Source organism: Microtus oregoni, unplaced genomic scaffold, assembly GCF_018167655.1.
Source record: "Microtus oregoni isolate MIOR12 unplaced genomic scaffold, Mior012 000010F_ref0000083, whole genome shotgun sequence".
Taxonomy (NCBI): domain Eukaryota; kingdom Metazoa; phylum Chordata; class Mammalia; order Rodentia; family Cricetidae; genus Microtus; species Microtus oregoni.
This window is the reverse complement of record NW_024543069.1, coordinates 4,066,834-4,088,462: the sequence shown is the minus strand read 5'-3', so window position 1 is coordinate 4,088,462 and position 21,629 is coordinate 4,066,834. Positions and strand designations below refer to the sequence as shown.

General features: G+C 41.4%; 1 protein-coding gene across 3 annotated transcripts in view; it reads right to left on the bottom strand.

Moving 5' to 3' along the window:
- Positions 1-2,536: 2,536 nt before the first annotated feature.
- The window catches only part of Gucy1a1 (guanylate cyclase 1 soluble subunit alpha 1), a 53,686-nt gene continuing 34,593 nt past the window's right edge, over positions 2,537-21,629 (bottom strand). For all 3 annotated transcript variants that reach the window (XM_041659222.1, XM_041659223.1, XM_041659224.1), the window contains 4 exons: positions 19,272-19,757; positions 13,484-13,627; positions 8,001-8,155; positions 2,537-4,873 (listed from right to left, as the gene is read on the bottom strand). In XM_041659222.1, the coding sequence (XP_041515156.1) occupies positions 4,669-4,873; positions 8,001-8,155; positions 13,484-13,627; positions 19,272-19,757 (990 nt within the window). In that variant the 3' untranslated portion in view covers positions 2,537-4,668. The remainder of the gene's footprint in view (positions 4,874-8,000; positions 8,156-13,483; positions 13,628-19,271; positions 19,758-21,629) is intronic.

Below are 21,629 nucleotides of genomic sequence, written 5' to 3'. Positions count from 1 at the left end.
ATTCCCATAACTATGAGTATTGCCAGGAAACCATGTCAGTATATCTCCACTTCTGAGATCAGGGTGTATTAAGTGAGGCATGGGACTTTAAATGGAGCTAACTTTTTCTCTTTATGGTGTCCACCTTGGTAGTGGTGATGATGGGAACCAAGTCTTGGAGCAGTTGCGTTAAGTCTACATGGACCTAGGGTGGTAATTTAGAGACTAGTATTGGCGAATAAAAGAATTCAGAGGAGCAGGTGAGTAAAGGCCTAGAATGCTGTGTACAGAGCATTCCAGAAGAGTGTGGGGGGGTAGAATAATGACCAGGGAAGACATGGAGTATCTGAGAGACTCATGAAGTGATTTGACTGAGTAATGATAGAAATACAGACAGGAGCAGAGTCATTGTGAGGTCTCCGGTGGATTCTGATAGACATGGATACATCCTGCACATTTGCAACGCAAATGAACCAGGAAAAGCGAATGGCATGTCAAGTTTCTTCCCATAGTGGGCACCTCCAACATAAACAAGTATCTCTGACTTGGTCCAAGGATTCAGTACTGATAGTTTTCAAAGTTAGTAACTATATACTGCATACTAGGGAATTGTTGTGAATAAATACTGCCTGAAGGGCCCAGAACCTTAGTCCCTAGGAATTGCCACAATATTTATAAAGATGCCAGATCCACAACCACCATCACCAGAACTTTCCAGTGAGTTTCATTTTTTTTCATCCACCATGTAGATTGCCTAACACATTGTTCTTCCAGTTTCTTGGGCTTTTTCGCTTTGTTTTGTTTTAGTTTATTCTGAAGTTACCTCATAATTCTTTCTACCATAAAGAAGGGCTTGGCAGAACTTCAGAGTAAACAAACATCTCAGCAGACTTTTTAGGACTTGGGCACCATGCACGTTTGCTCTGCTAACCAATTTTCTTCAAACTCCGAGATTCACTTACAGTTTCTTTTTCTGGCATCAAGTGTTTAAAAAAAATATTCGAAGCTTGAAAACACTTCTCTCTACAGTCTTTTTATGGAATATCTTAGATTAAGCCTTACATCTGCCATTTAAATTTTGTCTTGATTTTAAATGCTATATTTTAGACTAACACAGTAACATATCATGAAAGTAACTTAATTATGATTGCAACAGATCTGCCCTGATACGGAAGAAGTGAGGGTTTGAGATTATCACATTTTCCCTGTTAAGTTTTGAATTTTTAAAAAAATTAATCATTTATGAGTACTTTTCTATTTTCTTATAGAAATGTCAAATTTGAAGAACTGAACACGAACAAGGAAGTAAAGATTTAGATGAAAATTCTGTGGGCTATGTGGGTTGCTCCCAACAGATGCATATATGGCTAGGAAATCGAGATTAATAACATGCACGGCATTTGAAGTGGCCTCAGATGAAAACACCCTGTGAGTCCTATCAGTGTCATAAAGAAACATTTGGAGGGCACACCACCATCACAAACCCAGACGCTGACTTTCTAAGGAAGGAAACTGGATGCAACAAACACTCCAAGGGACAGAGGGCTTCTGCAAGAAATGGAATCCTTTTCCATCTCCGTGAAACACATAGAGACTTTCTAGATCCTGAGAAGTCTCCAACCAATGGATCTACATTATGTTGTGGTCCTGTAAATCCTGGTTGGAAATGACTTTGGTATCTTCTGTGTAATCAAGCAAGCAAATCTGCCCTAGCTGTTCGCTAGAACTTTGACAATTGAATCGCCCTTCCCCTCATCTCTGCTGAGTAGTTTCTGTTGAGTGGAAGATGCTAATGGCTGCCTTTGCAAACACCCCCCCCCCCCACACACACACCCAGGTACCATATCTGGTGCTGTCACCATTTAATTCTACGTGTAACTGTCCAACTCACATAAAGGACATTATCCTCAAAGTTTACAGGTCATGGAGGTCAAATATTTTTACAATTCAATGAAAAGTAGGGAGTCGTGGTGTTTAGAAGTGTTACTGTTCCCTAAAGGCCTGTGTGTTCATGGTTTCTTCCCCAGCGTGGCACTCTTGGGAAGCAGTGACACTGTAACCAGAAGGGGCTAGTGAGAGATCAGTTAGCAACTTAAGGCCTGCCTGAGGGGGTAGTGAGACCCTTCCCTTTCCTCTCTGTACTCTACTTCACTTCCCGGCTATGGCATGAACACGTGGTTCTAGTTTGGGGACTGAACAGATGCCACCACACTTGCAAGAGTCGGTTATTCTGTTCATTCTTCTGGCAAAAGACCCCAAGGATGACGTGAACTGTTTTCCACTAAGAGAGAAGTGACTGTTCGTGCCGCCACCCCTGTGCACTAATACTCATTGTCATCTGTGAATTTCCTGAAACAGTTTTTGAAAAACACACACTGTCTCTCACCCACATCCTTTCAGGTCCAGCATGTCCCCCTTGTCCTTGTCTCATGGTTCTAATACTGTTGCAGAAGCAGAAGGCAATGGCTTGGCTTGGCTTTGTCGATTGTTAATGGGCCCTCACAAGCAGGTCTAGGGAACCCTATAACAGAGAGTCTCTCCAGGAAAATAATTTTTGATAATATTTTTATTTAGTAAAATGCCAAAATAATAAAAAAAAAGTTACAAGACTCGGACACGGAGTGTCCATGCTTCTTTTACTTGGCTATCCACAGTCCCTCCCTTTTTTCCAGGTGTACACAGGTGACAGAGGTGAACGTGATCATATATCATATACACATGAGAGATACATGCAGTTTCTTCCCACCGCTTGGCCTGGAACTCAGGACAGCATGCATGCTAGGCGATTTTGCTCTGCTATTGAGCTATATCTCCGTCCCTAAAAGACCGGGTGGAATTCTAATTAATGTGCAAGCATCTGAATCAGATTATTAGTGGCATAGCAACTTGTTATATACACAGGTGATGAGAATGATGTCCTGTCTGGTGCTTCTAATTGCCTGTATAATTCCTATTACTTTCCTTGTAATGAATTTCAGTTCCAGAAAGAGAAAGAGCGTGTTTAATGAGACTCTACCAGCCTCTGAAGAAACCCACTGGGGTGTTTTAGTCGTACCCTTGGGAAACTGGGGCTTGGCAAGTGGTAACTATTAGACCCGATGCCTGGAGACTAGTGGAGGTAGTAAAGGACTTTAAACGGATTTTCTTTTCAAATCCATGCCTAAAAAGTCAGAATGAATATAGCTCTGCTAATACCGATTCAAAAACCCTACTATGCATCTTTCTCTTGCCTTAAAGTTGATCTTGTTTTTAAAGTCGTATCCTTTACCAGACTGAACACTGGGACTTAATTTGGGAGAGAGTATGAAATGATATCAGCAGTAAAATCCAAGCCCCCTGGTGACAGAGTCACTCAATAGCAGAGCCCTTGCCTGGCATGCATGAGCCTTCTGCTCTATCCCCAGAATCACACACACATGCACAAGAAGGAAGGAAGAAAGAGGGCTTGAGAGGAGGGCAGAGGAGGGAAAGGAAATTAGTTCAAATTCCAGAAAACAAAATGTTTGGAAATCTCCACAACGAACCACAGTAAGGTTTTCTTCATTAGTATTAGTGGTTTCTTTAGAAAACGCTATCAAGGTATTTTAACTAGAATAAAAGCTTCACAGATGTACACCAAATAATACAAAACTTAATTCTTACACAGACACTAAAATGGTCAGCAGAAATACTTATGAAGCTATTAAAAAGGATAAAAATAAGTCTCATTTTCTACTTCTGAGCTAAAACTTTCCTCCTTGGATTTCACGGCTCAACATGGCAGTAGCGGATCATTTGGTCATGTATATTTGAGAACATGTTACCACTGCGCTCTCCTGCAGGCTCTCTGTATGCAAGCTTTAATCCACGTCGCAATGCCTTAATTAGATTAGATTATCACATTTTCACTGTAAGCCTTTTATTATGAAAATTTTGCTATTAGTATGTTTTACATGGATTAATAGGAAGTAAATTTTCATTGTTAAATAAAATAGACTTTGCCACATATAGAGTCAAAACAAAAAAAAAGCATTTGTTTTGTGATATATTGTGCTATGGAGACTATTTCTAATGTTAAACATGAAAATATTCTTTGATAAATGCAGAACTATTTTATACCACATTTGATCTAATGTCTAATTGCTTATTTTCTAAAAAAAGAAAAAAGGGGGGGAATAAAAGGAAAGAAATACACACGCAAAGATGTAGCTGAAAAGAAGGAGCAGGCCTAATGTTCTACAGATGCTGTGCTTAAATAAGGAAATTTAATCGGACACAGCCTTGAAAAGGCCAGAAGCTCCTACAAGATTAAACACTGTCACTTCTGTATTTTAAAGGCAACACTATCACAAATACAATTTAATAACCACGGCATTGCACTGGGCACAGGCTGTAGGTGAATCCATGGCTTTATATAGTTGAACTTGGCTATAATTGCCTGGGATATGTACAATGTGCTGGATTTTGAGTGCAGGTAGTGATTGTTCTAGAACAAGACTATGTCCTCAAAAGTCACTTTTGAGGTTTGTTTCTTAAATAGAGGATTGAAATGCTGAAGTGTATACATTTTGTTATGTTAAGTGGGAGGCAGAGGAGACAAGGACTTAGTTCCTGAAATTTCAACACTGCTTTTCATCTTCTGTAATCCTAAAGTCATTTCAGAGATTCTGCAAGTCCTCAAAGGAGTCAAATCCGTACGCATGTGGCTCCCTAATCTACTCCCGACGCTTTGCCTAAGAAGTTGGCATTTCCATCTTCCACATCTTTCTGCTGGAACCATGGCTTAGAATTAGGTCCTTGCTGCTGATAAGCATCCAGAAAATGACAGATCCCAGGAATGTCACTAGGGAAGTTTGGTGGAAGCTCCTCCCTTGATCTCGGGGTAAACACAAAACCAGGACAATCTTTGAGTAACCTGAAAATAAAATATAATAAAATAAAAAAATCTAATGCTAACAGAAACATTTGGCAGTTCATGACAAGACAACAGAAATAATTGGGTATTACTACAGTAGTCACATTAGGGATAACTGATAAAAAGATTCCCATTAGTCAACAGATAGTTACACACACACACACAGACAAATGCTACAAAGAATCTAAATCATACATTTGGCTCATAGTAAAAGAAAAATTAATTATGCAATATCGGGGATAATGTGATTGACATAACAATGAGATTCATAAACATAAACTTTAAGTTTTAATCATAACAAACATATATCATTTTAATGTCACTGAAAAGGGTTTCTCCTAAGTTAAAAATGATAAATGATTATCCAATGTGGGATTCTCCTCTGTATGCTGTGAATGTCATTGGTTAATAAAGGAACTGGCTTGGCCTGATAGGGTAGAACAGAGCTAGGTGAGAAAAACTAAACTGAATGCTGGGAGAAGGAAGGCGGAGTTTGAGGAGAAGCCATGGAGCTGCTGCAGAAAAGACACACTGAAACCTTGCTGGTCGGCCACAGCCTCGTGGTGATGCACAGATTAATAGAGATGGGTTAAATTAAGATGTAAGAGTTAGCCAATAAGATGCTAGAGCTAATGGACCAAGCAATGATTTAATTAGTACAGTTTCTGTGTGATTATTTCGGGGCTGAGCAGCTAAGAACCAGCAAGTGCCTCCCCAAAACAATTGGCCATTCATTCATTCACTCATAACTATACAAATTCAATTAAGAAGAAAACATGGCCAAGAAATTGTGGGAAAAAAAGGTAAAATTATAGAAGTGATATGAAATTGGTTTTTAAAATATTAGTGGATTTTTAAAATGAATTCCATAAATGTAGGATTCAAATGAGCTCTTTGGTGGGAGGGGCTTGTTGGAGACAGTGCTTCTTGTAGCCCAGTTTGGCTTACAACACACTATTTACCTAAGGATGACCTTGTACATCCGAACTTCCTGACCCCATCTTCTGCGTACTGGGATTGCAGCATGCACAACCACTGTTGGTTCATGCAGTGGTGGGGATATCACCCCAGAGCTTCAAGCATGCTACATAAGCATGATACCAATGGAGACGCATCTCCAGTCCCTAAATGAGCTTCAGTTGCATGTGTAGAACTCTTACTGTCAGTATCTATTTGTATAAAGGCGCATGAACATAAGGGAATGGCGAGAAAATGACTTGCAATATAGAAGCTTTTATGTTTTCGTAAGGTGAAATAGTATGATATTCTTGGGATCTGTAGGGATCTGGAATACTTTGTTACTTTGGAGTCTCCATTAAAGGGCTTTTTTTTAATAAGACAAAATCTATAAAATAATTGAAGTCTATGGACATAGAGTAGCTGTTTATTTCCTGGTTAAATGTGGATAAATGGTACCACAAGACAGGAAATCATTGGCTCAGGTTGCTAAGTGACTGTACTGGGATTGAACCTACAGCTTCATTCAAGCTAGGTCAGCCCTTTACTACTGAGCCATGTCTCCAGTCCTCCTTTAGCTTTTTAAAAACGATTTACTTATTCATATTTTATGTGTATGGGTGTTTTGTCTGCATTTTATATGTGTCTGGTTGTCCTTGAAGCCAGAAGAGGGTTGCTGGATCATCTGGAACTGGAATTACAAAGGTGAGGGTGCTTGATACTGAACCTGAGTCCTCTGGGAGAGCAGCAACTGCTCTTAACTCTGAGCCATCTTTCCAGACCTCTCCTTAATGTTTTCATTTTGTGACAGTCTCATAAATTTTCCAGACTGGCTTTGAACTCACTGCAGTTCAAACTCTCCCTGAACTTGATCTCATCCCGATTCAGCCTTCAGAGTAACCTGAATTCCAGGCCTGTGCCACCACTCACACTAAGATCTCCTCTTGATGCTGCATGACACTTGGCTCCTGTGTTACAATGTCACCAATTGCTGCTGGGCCTCAAGAATGCAGACTGAAATTGGTTAAGGACCTGACAGTTTTCCTCTGCTGGACCCCCCTCCCCCCCTCCACACACACACTTTTGTCCCTGTGGTTCTGAAGCAAGGAATTTAACCCTTGTCCTTGGTTGTCAGAGTGACCCCCAAACCCTTGGAAATTTCCTGAGTTACAGAATTGCTGCTGGTTTGTTGTTGTTGCTGCTGCTGCTGGTGGTGGTGGTGGTTTTTTGTTTGTTTGTTTGTTTGTTTTTGTTGTTGTTGTTTAAACCCTTTGGGTCCCACCTGGTTTATATTAATGAGATGACCCAGAGTGGGGCCAGAGTTCCAGAAATATCTTCCAGGTTAGAAGAGGGCTTGAGGCAGGGGACTGGAAACTGTGTTTTATTAACCAAGCAGGTGGGGCAGTCCATCCTCCCTCAGAGCAGGGGATGCAGGCATTAACTGTTAAAAGAGCAGAGCCTCCTGGTTATGCCTCCACTGTTGTGGCAAGAGCCAGTAATACGTCCAGATTGCATAGGAACTCTGCATTTGGAGCCCAGCCAGGCTTCACCTTCTTCATTTGCCTGATCGTGACTTGTATTCTTTACAATTAAGGCATCCTGGGTTGCTCAGGCATCACTTGCCTGAATCTGACATTATTCTAAGGACTCCTTTGGAGGGCTCAAGGCAGCCCTCATATCTGAAGTTAGTTGGTCAAAAGCGATATAGCCCAAGCACTCTTGGAGTGTGGCCGGTGTCTGATCTTAATCAGTTTTGTTGAGCACTGACCCCTCTAAAATGTTGTCATTGTGTTAACTCTGGCCAGCTACTGTCAGAACTGTACACCAAGATACCAGCTGGTGTCAGAATACCCACTGATATACTGAGAAGGTTAACACACATTTAATAAAAATAAATATGGAAGAAGATGTGATATCTGTTAAGAGAGTAGTGAAAGCCTTAAAGCAAGTTAAAGTAAGAATTCTAAACATTATTTCATTTCATTTTCCTGCAACATTTCCAATGCAAATAAAACAGAAGGGAGGACAGATACAAAAGACAACGGCATCAAAGGGAAAACCATGCATTTTAGGTTCTTAATGCAGTCGGTACCTGTATGTTGTGGGGCTGGCATTGATTAATGCAATGGGTACCTGTATGTTGTGGGTAGGCTCCTAATTCAATCAGTACCTGTATGTTGTGGGGCTGACATTGATCTTCCGCGGTACACTGCAGGACTCAAATTTGTTAGCCAGAGTGACGTTGTTTCCAAACAGGCAGTAACGGGGCATTTTGACTCCGACAACCCCTGCGAACACTGACCCAGAATGCAATCCAATCCGCATCTGAAAGCAAAATAACAGTATTCCCATATTCCCAGTCTCTGGAAAGTCACTTCCCACTTGCCAGTATTGTTTGAATGCGTTGTCTAGATGCTTCTAACCAGTGTAACTAACTATAGTGGCAGTTCATTTGTATTTTAATAAACAACAGCCACACTGGCCAGTCTTACAGATCAGGCAGTAATAACACTCACCTTTAATCCCAGTAGCCACACTAGTTTGCCATAGAAACCAGCTGGTAGTGGTGCACACCCTTAATCTCAGAATTAGAGAGGGTTATATAATGGGAGAAGACAGCTCTCAGACTCAGTTTCTTTCTGACGTTTCCTGGAGGCAAGATTGCCATTTCGAACTCAGATCAAGATAAGAGTCAGTGACTGCCTTGTTTCTCTGCTCTTCGGGTTGAACTCCAGGATCTGTCTCGGAAGTTTCATTAATCAATTGTCCTTCAACTAACTCCAGCACGTTCCTCTCTTTCAGTGAGTCACCCTCTAATGGCCACACAAAACTACAGTACCAGGAGTCAGTGGTCACAGCAGGTAACTCTGCTCCGCAGGGTGTTTTGTTTTATTTCACCTGTCTTTAGCATCTGGAATAAACTTGTTCTCAGGCCGCTCAGGAGCACTGCGGCAGAATAATTAAGAACCCCTGGGTTGCTGACACAAAGCTGCTCTGTCCTTTAAAGGAGAGAAACAGCCTTTCTAGAGTCTAGCAGGAAATTCTTTTTTTTTCTTTTATTTTTTTTTAAATTTATTTATTTATTAAAGATTTCTGTCTCTTCCCAGCCACCGCCTCCCATTTTCCTCCCTCTCCCCTAATTAAGTCCCCCCCCCCCAGCCCGAAGGACCACCTGTAGTTGCAGATAGTCAGAAGGCTAGCGTAGGTTGTTCTCCTGAACTCTGGAGCTTGAGGTCAGCTTGTGGGATCTAAAACAAAACACTTTGCTTTACAGTAATTGTATGCCAAACACAAGTCCTTTATTTAAGTGACTAGCAACTGAGGAAAAGAATTGTAACATTGAACTGGAAATGATAGAGGGTAGAGAAAATTGTAGAGTGTCGGGAACCCAGAGCCCTGTCGCTACCTTCTCTACTGTCTAGACTCAGGAACCTAAAGTCCAGACTCATACAACATGAAACTTAGACGATATCTAAATATCGTCTAGATACAGCCCCAGCTGTCCTGGAGCTGACGATATAGCTGAGCAGAGTCTTGAATATCTGATTCTCCTGTTTCCACCTCCAAGTGTTGGAATTGGGATTAAAGGCTTTAAGTGGGTTTCTCTTAAAGATCCAGGCCCTTGAGGAAATGAAAGGATGCACACATTCTTAACCGACGGCTGCAGCAAGCATGCTAACAGACAGTAAGGATATGATATTATGCTCTCGTTTTCAGCTTCTATATCCAGCTGTTCATCTGAAAAGTTTTATTAGTTGTATGCCCTTTAAATAAAGGCCGAAGACCCGGTTATCTGAGGGGTTGCTTGCAATTAAAAGATTCTGCGTGTTTTTAATTTCTAAAAATACCTTTATTATTCAGGTGTGGTGGCTCATGCCTTGAATCCTAACACCCCAGAGGCAGAGGCGGAGGTAGAGACAGGTAGATCTCTGTGGTTTGAGACCACTCTGATCTATATCGTGAGTGCCAGGACAATCAGGGCTGCATAAAGAAACCCTGCCTCAAAAATAAAAAGTGATGGGGGATGGAACATAGCACAGCAATCCGTGGAGGTCTGAGGCCAGCTCCGCAGGGTGGGTTCTCTCCTACCTTTGACTGTTGAGGAGAGAACTCACCAAGGCTGCACGGTGTCTTTGGTTATTGCTGAGCCATCTCTCCAGTTCAGGCACTTCTTAGTTTAAAGCTAATGTTGGGCATTTGCTAGCAACTTCCTAGAATCATTCAACATGTCCTACCCCAAATTCCCCATTGTTCACAGACCAGAGCATCAGGAGAGGAGACTTCTGAAGATCTGCTTCCTGTGCCTTCGTCTCCCTCTGCTTATTCCTTCATCAATAAACAGGGGTGGGGATTCCTAAAGCCAGAAGTCTACACTAATAAACAAAACTTAGCTGTCTCCTGTACCTAGGTTTTTCATCCTTAGTAGAATATGGATTTACACAGTAATAATTGTGCAATGTTAAGTTGCACAAATACAACCTTAGCACAACTATGCTAAGAAGGTTGTGTTCTCTTGGGCACACTCTTTTGCTCCGGTTTCTCTTTTGATTTTCAGATTTTTTTTAAATAAGTTTACCATAACGTTTTCTTGTTTTATTTCATAAGTAATATGTGAGTGTATTCCCCTCAGAGATACAGCCAAAGCCCCACACGTTCCTCCCACACAGCTCTCCCTGTCTCCCCTTCTCCAGCTCTCTATCTCACATTTATCCCAAATTCAAGAACAGAAGGTCACCCATAAGATGATCAGCATGTCTGAATGAACTTCCTTTCCCCTGGGAAAAGACAGGAAAATAATGAAAGGCAAAAGGAATTACATCTCTCATAACTCTCGAAGGGAACCTTCTGTAATAGGGAAGCCCTTGGTTGGAGGATTGTTTTGGTGTTGCCTGTTTAATCTCCTAGGCAGCTAAGCGAGGAAGGTACCTGATTCGAATTTTCCTCTTTCCTGCCTCTTATTGACTTTCACTGTGAATCCAATTCCCAGCTCTCTACCCCATAGCCTGCTCAGAGTTTTCCACTCTGAGGGGATGAGGATGAGTGAGGAGAGCAGGAAGAAGGGACTTCGTGATGCAGGTATGTGACTATGCTAGGGGACAGCACAAAGTTAAGAAACAAACAAACAAACACATCCAAAAACCAAAACAAAGAAACACCAGGGAAATAGTTTTTACTTTTTTGTGAGGAAACCAGATGAATCCAAGACTTCAAATTCAGATTCCCAAGGAACTTAAACAGCCTTCAAATGTTGTCCCCCAAATTAAATGAGACAATGTCTAAATCACAGTGTGCAGCCCTCCATGCACACTCATGTTTCCCTGTCTGCTAAAAGCACTCCCCCCTCAACCCTGAGTTGTTCACTGTAAGTCTCTAAATCCTTCAGGTATTTCACAGGACTGCAGATGAATAGGCAATGAAAGAACTAATTAATATCTCACTTCACAGGTCACTAAGGCTAACCTGTTATTACCCAGGTAATTGTCTTTAAGGTTAACTATAAATAATTCTCCTAGCTGCAAAAATAAGAAAGACTACATTGAGGCAGCTAACAAAAATCCTGCCATTAATCTTTCTGATACGGATCTGACATATAAAATAATTTAAGTGGCTATCTTGACCTTATTGCTCACAGTCTAGATAGTTTTTAATATTTATTGTGATGTTATGAACTCTTTTACCAAAATATTAGAAAATAACCATGTGTTTCTTCTCTAAAAATGCAAGGATAGAAACTAAATCTGTTAATGTGAGATGCCGGGAAGCTACTGAAACACAGCTGCAAGGGATTCCGTACCCATCTTCTGTAGGGTTGGAAGCTGCGCTCCCTCCCCTGAGCAGACAGGTGACTGCCGTGAATGACAGAAGAGGCGGAAATGCCTATTCTGTGTAAGGTTAAGTCATGGAAGGCCATGCAACATCTGCCTGTCATTCGCTGAAATGTCAGCCACCATGGGAAACGTACGAGTACTCTTAGCCCACCATGCTGGAGCATGTAGTGTGTGCGTAGACAGTTGTAGCTGATGCCAGACTTCCTACCGTCCTACCCAGCAGGTGCGTAAAGCTGCTATTTCGGAATGGATCCTTCTGTTCATGCACTACAAGCCTAACTTTTCAACAGACTCCAATCCACTTGGTTATTCTTAGCGAGAGTCCCAGATATTTTACACCAAAAACTTGGCAGCCTTCTCTTAAGTTCTTCAGGCTCATGATGTGCAGAATCAATGTATAACAAACGGCTGTGGATTCACACTAGTGAATGTTGGGACGTAGGCAACAGAAATCTATGAATGAGCTGACCGACGAATTTGAGAAGCTCGTGAAGGCTTAGACACACGGCTTCTCTTAAGGTTACAGAAGGCCAAGGCAAAACTTGCTTTCAGCATAGCTTTATTTTTATGTTTCGCTTATTCCTTGAAATTGGATACTGAAAATTGGGATAGAGTTTTGCATTATTTTTAGAGCTCAGAGCTGAAAAGTCATCAAGTAAAGAGTGTTAAGATTAAGTGGTCAGTTTACTATAAGACAGCGCCTATAATCCACTCAGGTTTTATCCATGAAGCCAACTCTTGGTATTTTGCTTTTATTTTCTTTTTTGCAATAGTACAGTATTCTTATTTATTTATTGTTAGTTAGTTTCAAAACAGAATTTCCTTTTATAACCCTTGATATCCTGGAACTGTCTCTGTAGACTAGGCTGGCCTTGAACTCACAGAGATCTGCCTGCTTCTGCCTCCCAAGTGCTGAGATTAAAGGCATGTGCCACCACTGCCCCGTCCACAATAGTACATGATTCTGTTTATGTCTCATCTCGAAGTCCAATAGTATCACAAGCCTAGAGAATCCTGCTGGTTTCATAGTCAATATTCTTTCACTTTTATATTTTTATTAAAACTTTGTTATAAAAAAAAGTTTGCAAATAAAAACATAGCAGACAGGGAAATTAACCATATCCAATCTGGCGATGCCCTCTATAGACTTAGAATAGTCATTCCACAGTCAATTTCCTAAGGGGATATCCGCTGTTATTGCTGGAAAACAGATACTTCATTTTCTAAACTGCCTGTCCTGGATTAAATACATAAAGCTGACTGGATGCTGCACACGCGCATTGGGCTCGGGAAGGTCAGCTTCCCGTGGGGACTGTGTCCCTTCTATTTCCAACTGTGAGTACAGTCATGGGAGCTTTGGGACTGTCTTATAGCATGCTTAGGAGAGCGCATTTGCCAGTCTCATATCTTGCAACAGTAGTGATGCAAGAATTTCCATCTTGCCAGTTAAATTCCCAGCAGGTGTCAGACTGCCTTTCAGCCACCAGTATAAGAAGCAGCTTTCTGCTCAGCATGGTTTTATGCCAAACCTGCAGCCACGGAGGTCTGGCATATGATTCCAAACCACAGGAAAGCACTGGTCTGCTGTAGATCTTTAGAAGATGGTTTAAAATAAAAAAAAAAAAAAAAAACCAACTTGCAAGGAATTTTCACTTATCTTGGTTTTCTTGTAAGGCCGTGTAACAGCCTATGGTGAACCCCTGCCCCCCCCCCACACACACATATCTAAACAAACTTGAGAAGACCTTCCTCTTTAAAACTGAACAATGGTCAGTGTACCAGGTTTTTCACAACCAGATAATCTGCCACTTTGCCATTGTCTTACCTTGATGGGTTCTCCGTGGGGAGACATGACCTCGTTGGAGAGCTCCATCATCTTCAGGGCCATCAGGGCTATCTGGACAGCATGGGTATCACTCTCTCTGTGCAGTCCCCCGGCCACACAGTATGCATCCCCAATTGTCTCCACCTGGATAGAGTACAGTTTGTCCGTTAAATAACAGTTAGGAAGGAGCCAGCCCAGCATAGTCTTATGGCAGACACTGGAGCATTCTGGCCCTGGGTAGAAGCTGCAACAATGGTGAAGGTAACCATTCATTTCATAAAATGCACAAGAGGCCAACTGCTGAGCTCAGGGACGTGAAATAAAGGACTGCACAGTCTGTGAAGACCCAATCAAATGGTCTCTATTGTAGACTACGACTAATCACATGTGTTCTTCCCTAAAAAGCAAACAAGCAGCAACAGAAACTATATATAATAGTACAAAATGTATTTGTTGCTTAGATGTTTTTTTAGATTTCACTTTTATTCATTATATGATTTATGTATATGTGTTTTTGGAAACCGTGTGTGTATGAGTACCTATGGATTCCAGAAGACGGCATTGGATTCCCTGGAGCTGGAGTTACAGGCAGTTGTGAGACTCCCCGTGTAGGTGCCCAGAACTAAACTCATGTCTTCTGGAGGATCAGCAAGATCTCTTAATGGCTGAAGCATTTCTTCAGCATAGTTTGAATTTCTAGTGAATTTTGATAGTGGAATCAATTTCCCATCACAAAACTACATTTCACATGAACTCACTCTCCCTCAACAATATTTTATGAATGCAATAAAAAAGTATGATGTAAAACTGAGATACTAGTAGGCATAACAATAAAAGATATAGAGCTTCTCAAAAATATTCCTGAGAATTTTGGCAATTATTAATATACTCAAGTATATTAAACACAAAGGATAGGTAGAAACCAAATTATCAAGATGGGAAATAAAAATAACGGTGCTCAAAAAGCTATTGGAAAACAAGTTGTTTAAATTTGAACTAGGCTTAGTATCTTTATCATTGTTGTTTCCACAGCTTCCTCTGTCTGTGAGTGGCTACCGAGAGGTAAGTGTTAATTTATCAATTTAAGTACATATATAATTCTTCTACTCCCAGTGGTCAAACTTTTTCTGTCCTTACATTATGCTATTCTCATCTACAGAGTCCATTATGAATTATGTAAGCAATAAGAGAACCAAAGGAAGGATGGGCAAACATAATGAGCTACTTCAATTCATTTCCATTATCTGTGCGAAAGCTGCAGTGTTTGGAATGCCTCCAGAGTTGCTCTGAGCCTGTCTTTGCCAAGTTATAACTCTATTTCATTGCATCTCTTTCTCAGGTCACTGAAGTTCCATTATCACTCAACCACACCAAGCACAATCTCACTTACTCTTCATTTACCTAGAACAAACAGTAGATACCTGTTTGCTTATCATTCATATCCTTAAAACATCACCTATTATGGCATACACCTTTAACTCCAGCACTCAGGAGGCAGAGGCAGGGGGATCTCTGTGAATTCAAGGCCAACTAGTTCCAGGACACGCTCCAAAGCTTACAGAGAAACCCTGTCTCAAAAGTCCAAAAAAGAACAAAAGTCTACCAATTAGAAATGTCTATTTTAAGTCTTGTGTAGAACTATGATCTTTTAGGGTCTTCATATACTCCTTAATCAGCTCTCTGTTTCTTCAAAAAATTCCATCAACTGGAGTTTTATTTAGAGCCCCAGCTTCTTCCCCACCACACTAGAATGTAAAAGGCTCTGAGTATGGCCATGGAAGTCACTGCATCACCTGCACCCATAATGCACGAACAGGCAACTTTTCCTCACTAATAGGCTCATAAGAAACACCCATCCTAATGCAAAACATCATGCCAAACAGCACTTAGGAGAAGTATCACTTTCCACTTGTACTGCTAGCTGCCTATTCTGCTGTCATCATGGTTTCTGCCTACTAGAATAGTGAGGCATCCAACACATCACATAGAAAGTGGACATTTGTTAAATCTCTTCGTCTTCCCACATATGAGCTCTGCTCAGACAGGACCGATGGTATTTATAGTCCACTCATGATTGGATAATCAACAGTAATATGCTAAGATAAGAAGGGGTCAGAGAAAGGAACAGGAAAAATGCTTGAAAGACTGAAATACAACAAGAAAATGAAATCGTGTAGTTATTTCCTTCAACACAAGCAATTGACTATTCTTTAAAGTCATATTCAATCACAGGGCATGCTAAGCTCATTTTATTCAGAAAAGCCAGTACTAGGAATGAGTTGCACTTTTTTGAGTCGTTGTCTAATATAGGTCCCACGTACCCTTAAAAATACAATCTATTGTCAGTGCTGTGGATTACTCCCCAGAAATTGGCAGTAAGATTTTTTTCTTTCTTTATTCCTTCCTCCCTACCTTTTTTCTTTTTTGGTTTTTGAGACAGGGTTTCTCTGTGTAGCTTTGGAGACTGCCCTGGAACTCACTGTGTAGACCAGGTTGTCCTCAAACTCACAGAGATCCACCTGCCTCTACCTCCAAGTGCTGGGATTAAAGGTGTGCACCGCCACCACTCAGCTTCTCAGTAAGCTCTTATTGCTGAATGGTGTGGGAGGTCCTTCTGTCTGTGTGTTGTTTTTATTGGCTAATGAATAAAGAACTGTTTTGAGCCTATAGCAGGGAAAAACAGAACTAGGTGGGGAAAGCTAGGCTGTATGCTGGGAGAAACTAGGGCAGAGTTAAAGTGAGACACCACATAGCCAGACCAGAGATGGATGCTAGAATTTTAGCCAGTAAGCTACAGCCATGTGGTGAAACACAGATTAATAGAAATGGGTTAAATTAAGATGTAAGCCAAAGACAATGGCATGGGGTTTTGATCCTACGCAATGTGTTGGCTTTGTGGGAGCCTAGCCAGTTTGGATGTTCACCTTCCTAGATATGGACAAAGGGGGGAGGACCTAGGACTTACCACAGGGCAGGGAACCCTGACTGCTCTTTGGACTGGAGGGGGAGGGGGAGAGAAATGGGAGGCTGGGGGGAGGTAGAAACTTGTTTTTTTTTCTTCCTTTTCTCAATAATAAAAAAAAATGAAAAAAAAAATTAAGATGTAAGAGTTAGCCAATAAGAAGCTAGGGCTAATGGGGCAAGCAGTGATTTAATTAATACAGTATCTGTGTGATTATTTCAGGTCTAAGCTAGCAGGGTAGCTGGGACCAACAAGCAGCCCTCTACCAATAGCTGAAGACATTACATATTTGGGGCATAGAACATGGAGCAGGTTAACTGATACTCAACTGGAAACTTCAACCCTAATGGCTTGCTTTTATGGTGCTGGTGCTAGAGGGTTGTCAAAGGCAATTTGAGAAGCAAAGTAATAATCTTACCCAACTGTGAACACTGTAAGTTACATGAATGACATGCCTGGCAAGATATATCAAGGCTATAACCAACCACATTAAGAAATTGGATCCAGTGCTCATTCTACAAGATGGAACCTGTACTTGATAATTTCAAGGAGACCAAAAACATGTGGTTAGAGAGGTTATGGGCTATAGGTGAAAACCTACTATTACTACTCTGCTAAATGGATGTAGCATCAAAATTATTTGTAATGATATATTTCTATGCCCACAAATCAGTACATCTCTCAATTCTCACCAGAGAACCTTCTTACGATAGATGGTAAATAACATTGAGACTCACAACTGGTCAATGTGTAGAAAATAGGAATTTTGGAATGCTCAGCATTAAATGGGATGCCTATATTCCCTCAAGGTTTGGAATCTACTTGGAAGAGAAGACAGAAATATTGTTGGAATAGAGGCAGAAGATGACTTCAGGGAAACAGTCTATTAAACACACAACAGAGCAGATGCACATAAGAACTTGTAGCGATTGCAACAGCACGCAAATGTCCTATGAAAACGCTACCCAGACCAAAGCCCAGCCTGGAAGAAGTAGGGTAGAAATGATCTTCCAGCTCCAGCTGAGAAGGAAGTTTTGGCATTTGACTGCTGCAGGGAGAGGAAGAGTCAGTTTTCCATAGTGATGTGGCACCCAGTCTATTAAGCACACTCCATGACAGGGCCTATTCCCAGAAGTAGCTGGCCAACACAAGCTGGACTTGGTACCCACCAAGTGACTAAGAGACCGAGAATTTGACATTGAGTGGGTAGATAGGTAAGAGGGGTTCAGGGAGGGAAATCAATATGATCAAAATATAATGTATGAAACTCTTAAAGAATTCATAAAAATGCTTTAAAATAGGCCCTTCTAAAGCTATTTTCAGTTCTGTCTATGCAGAATCAGAAATAAGGAAAAGGTGGAAATGAGGACTGGGAAAGTGGTGATCAGTTGTGTACTGTCTGCTTCTGCTGAAGCCTGTTAGTCAAGGAACTCTATGGACACCCTTCTTGGAGGGGATATAGCCAGGAATTCTTCATAGTGTCATTGCCACTAAAAGCAGGGGTGACAAGTCCTTCTGAGGCACTCAGAACTGCCTATTTGCTGGAAAAAGATTTGTTTCTCTTGGTTCTGAGGAAGGATCTGCTCTCCGTAGAGAACATAACTAGAAATCAACAGTGAATTCCACAAGAGGCCATCAGACATAACTGAATCAGGGCCAATTATTTTATCTGTAATTATACAAGGTTCTCTTCCCTCCCCTCCCCTGAGAAAAATCACAACTCCCTCAGAGATTTCCTGTAAGGAATGTCACAAGATGTTGCTAGCCTGGCCTCAGCAACAAGGCTGGGACTATGCTTTCCCATAGGTGATATTTCCTTCTTCCCAGTAGTTTATTTCTTTTGTGTTGTGCTGACCTCTGCACCAGCCGCTGCGACCAGCTAAACAGATGACTTGAGTCAGACACAGATGAATGTGTTATTCTTACTGCCACTGTCCAAAATGAGCCAAAAGGATTTGAACAAGAAAACCTTTTCATCGAATAAAACAAGCAGAGCCTGAAATTTCACTTCTCTCCCCTTTCATAATACTTCATTTCAAGAAAATGATATATTTAGCTCCAGGACATAATAGTGTTGTTGGATCACCATACCTAGAGAGGCACCTACATGGTCACTAACACCTTTTCAAGAATCCTGGATCCTCAGCATCTACAAAGTCTTCATGATGGTCCTGTTCTCAAAGGTTATGGGATATGGAACGTTATTTATGGGTGTAGGTGCTGGAAAGAGCTATTGTGTTTGCTGTTTTACAATTGGGAAATCACTTGCTCTGTTCACAAAGCAGAGGAGAGGATGGGATTCGAAGGCAGAGCTCTTTGAGTATCTCTGCCTGCGAAGACACATTCAGCGTCTGAAGTGGCTGATTTTGATTTGCTGCTTACAGTCTATGAAAAGTGTCAAGTGGACCGTGTATTGCATTAATCTATTTTAGGACAGTTTGTATGAACCTTTTGTTTCTTTCTTTTTAAAGACACAAAGGATAAAGTTTCCCTGTCTGAGTCATACCTTTAATTAGCTCTTGTTTAACTCAGTTTCCATAGCTAAGTGGCTGGTCCACGGATGGCTTAATGCCTTGCTTCTCACCGTGGGAATCATCATTCAGCCTAACCTCTCTCCACTCTGTTGCTCATCTCCGGGAACAATTGGTTCTTATTAAGCTATTTCTGGCTGGAGAACACCCACCTAATTAACGCACAATACCTGATCCCCAGATATAGCCTGTGTGACCCAAATGCGGAGATCTACTCATCAGCATTGCAGTTCACTCAGGCGCTCTCCCAAAGTGATGTCTGCCTGCCCGACCATCCCTGTCCCACCTCCCCTACCTTGTAGACATCCAGCTCTCCACACTGCTGGTCGAACCGTGTGTAGAGCGCGTTGAGCATGGTGATGACCTGCAGGGGTGAACACTGAGAGCAGATGGCCGTGAACCCCACGATGTCGGAGAAAAGCATGGTGACGTTACTGAACTTCTTGGCTTGCACAATTTGTCCTTGCCACAGCTGCTGAGCAACCTCACAGGGAAAGATGGAGCACAGAAGATCCACTGTCTTCTTCTTCTCCTCCTCCAGGGCCTGGTGGGCATGCTCCAGGGTGGCTTTCAGCTTCCCCAGCCTCTTCTTGAGGCCATCTTGAGCCCGAGCCTGCTCCCCTATCAAGACAACATCCCTCAGGGCATTATGAATTGGGATGTCAGACAGATAGAGCCCTCGTCCCGTGAAATCTTCCAATCTGTCCACACAGGGAGATCCCAAGAACAAGATGGCGCTGGATTCCACAATGTAGATCATTTGACCTTTGAGATCCATAACCTGCCAAGCAAAGGAGCACCAATTACAGTGTGTTAGCCAACGTCCCCACACCTTTCTAAAAACAAGAGAGGGAGCGGATGTAATCTCCTTTGTTTCCAATTTGCTATAGAAGAATAATAAGCTTTCTAACCACGTCCAGTGTTCTGTCAGTTCTAAAATTTATGCAGACATTTGGAGAATATGTCAGAATATACTACACAGACATGAGCTCTGTGAGGAATGCGTAGAACACCTAGCTCTCAGGACCTGTGAAGGCATACAGGTGCTGCTACTACTGGATTCTTATGGTTTTCATATGCATTTGATCTGGAGCTAGAGATCTCACATAATGACGTACCTATGAAAACCATTTCCATTCTCCCTTCCCCCTCATTCTTTTTCTCACTATGGTTTCTTCATTTTTTTTTCTTCTCCATCTTCTATTTTAGCAAGCTTCTCTTCTGCCATGAGTTTCTTGCTCCATCTGGCAAGCATTGAGACTAAAATGTCTCCAAACATGTATCTGAACATTTCTTTCTATTCTGTCTGGAGATGGCAAGAGAAAACATCTTTTGGGTGTGATTATTTCTCCAGCGATTGCAGTCTAAGATAGCAAGGTCTCACAAGAGAAGCCATGTCTGTGTTTTGGTTTTGCCTTCAGATCTTAACAAAGGCTATTCTCCAAAACATAAGGAAAAGTACTACCCAACCTAGTATACCCAGAGGGTCTCGCAAGCAGTGGGACTTCAAATGAGTCTGCCCTGGACCACACAATTCCCTTGTACAGACAAGTACAAACGTGTGTTTGCACTGTATCAGAGTCCAAGCAACCCAAGTTTTCATCAAGGAGAGACTGGACAAATAAAATCAAGTATAACAATGCAATATAATCTACAATTCCAAAACATAGAGATAAACCACTGTCCAACAACAGCGATGGAAGACCAAATTCTGTCCTTCAGGGATGCAAGTAGTGTAGGGATTTGTTGCTGCTGTTATAAGTGAGAAAGCATACATCACTTTGCTTGTATTTTGATGTAGTGAACAACATTAACATCATTATAAGATAACAAAGTGTATTTTTTAGCCAAAAAATAGCTATACAGCTGTTTTCATTTTGAGGAACAGTCAGTGTATTTGGGGGAGGGGGCTATGTTTCTAAGGTTACTCCTTATCCATGTATATGGTTTCTCCAGACAGTTAGCGGGCATCTGTTCCTGGGATTAAATGATTGCCAGTGTTCTTTACCATGAGAGCATGACCTCCCTTCCACATACATTCGATAGTGATCCATCAAGCTATTTATTTATCCATGTATTTGTATACTGATTGAAATTTACTTACTAGCTTCTTACAGCTTTGTTCTTGCAGAACAGCATTTTAATTATTCAAGCCAGCTAAGCTATTTGATAATAATCAAAAACAAATTTTCATATGAACACTTCTACCTTGGTTGTAAAGTTCTTCATTATGATTTTATATTTGTTTGTTTACTTATCTTTAAATGACTTTACCTTTATTTCTGGGGGGGGGAGGGGGGCTTACACAGGCCACAACACATGTGGAGGTCTAGGTTTTCCTTCTACCCTGTAGTTCCAGAACTCATACTCAGGCTGGGCGGCAACCACCTTTACCCACTGAGCCATCTTGCCCCAAATCTTGTTTTGAGATAGGATTCCATTTATTTTGAGCTGGCCTTGAATTAGATATATAATCAAGATGACTAGGAGCCCCTGATTCCCCTGCCTCTACCTCCTGAATGATGGGATTAAAAATGCGTTATGAACCAGGTCTTTCTGGAGGTCAGGCAGGCCTTCTGCGCACGAGAGGTACACACCCACACCATCCTTGGGATTTAAAGAGGCAAACCACAGCCAAAAAATGTTTGTAATG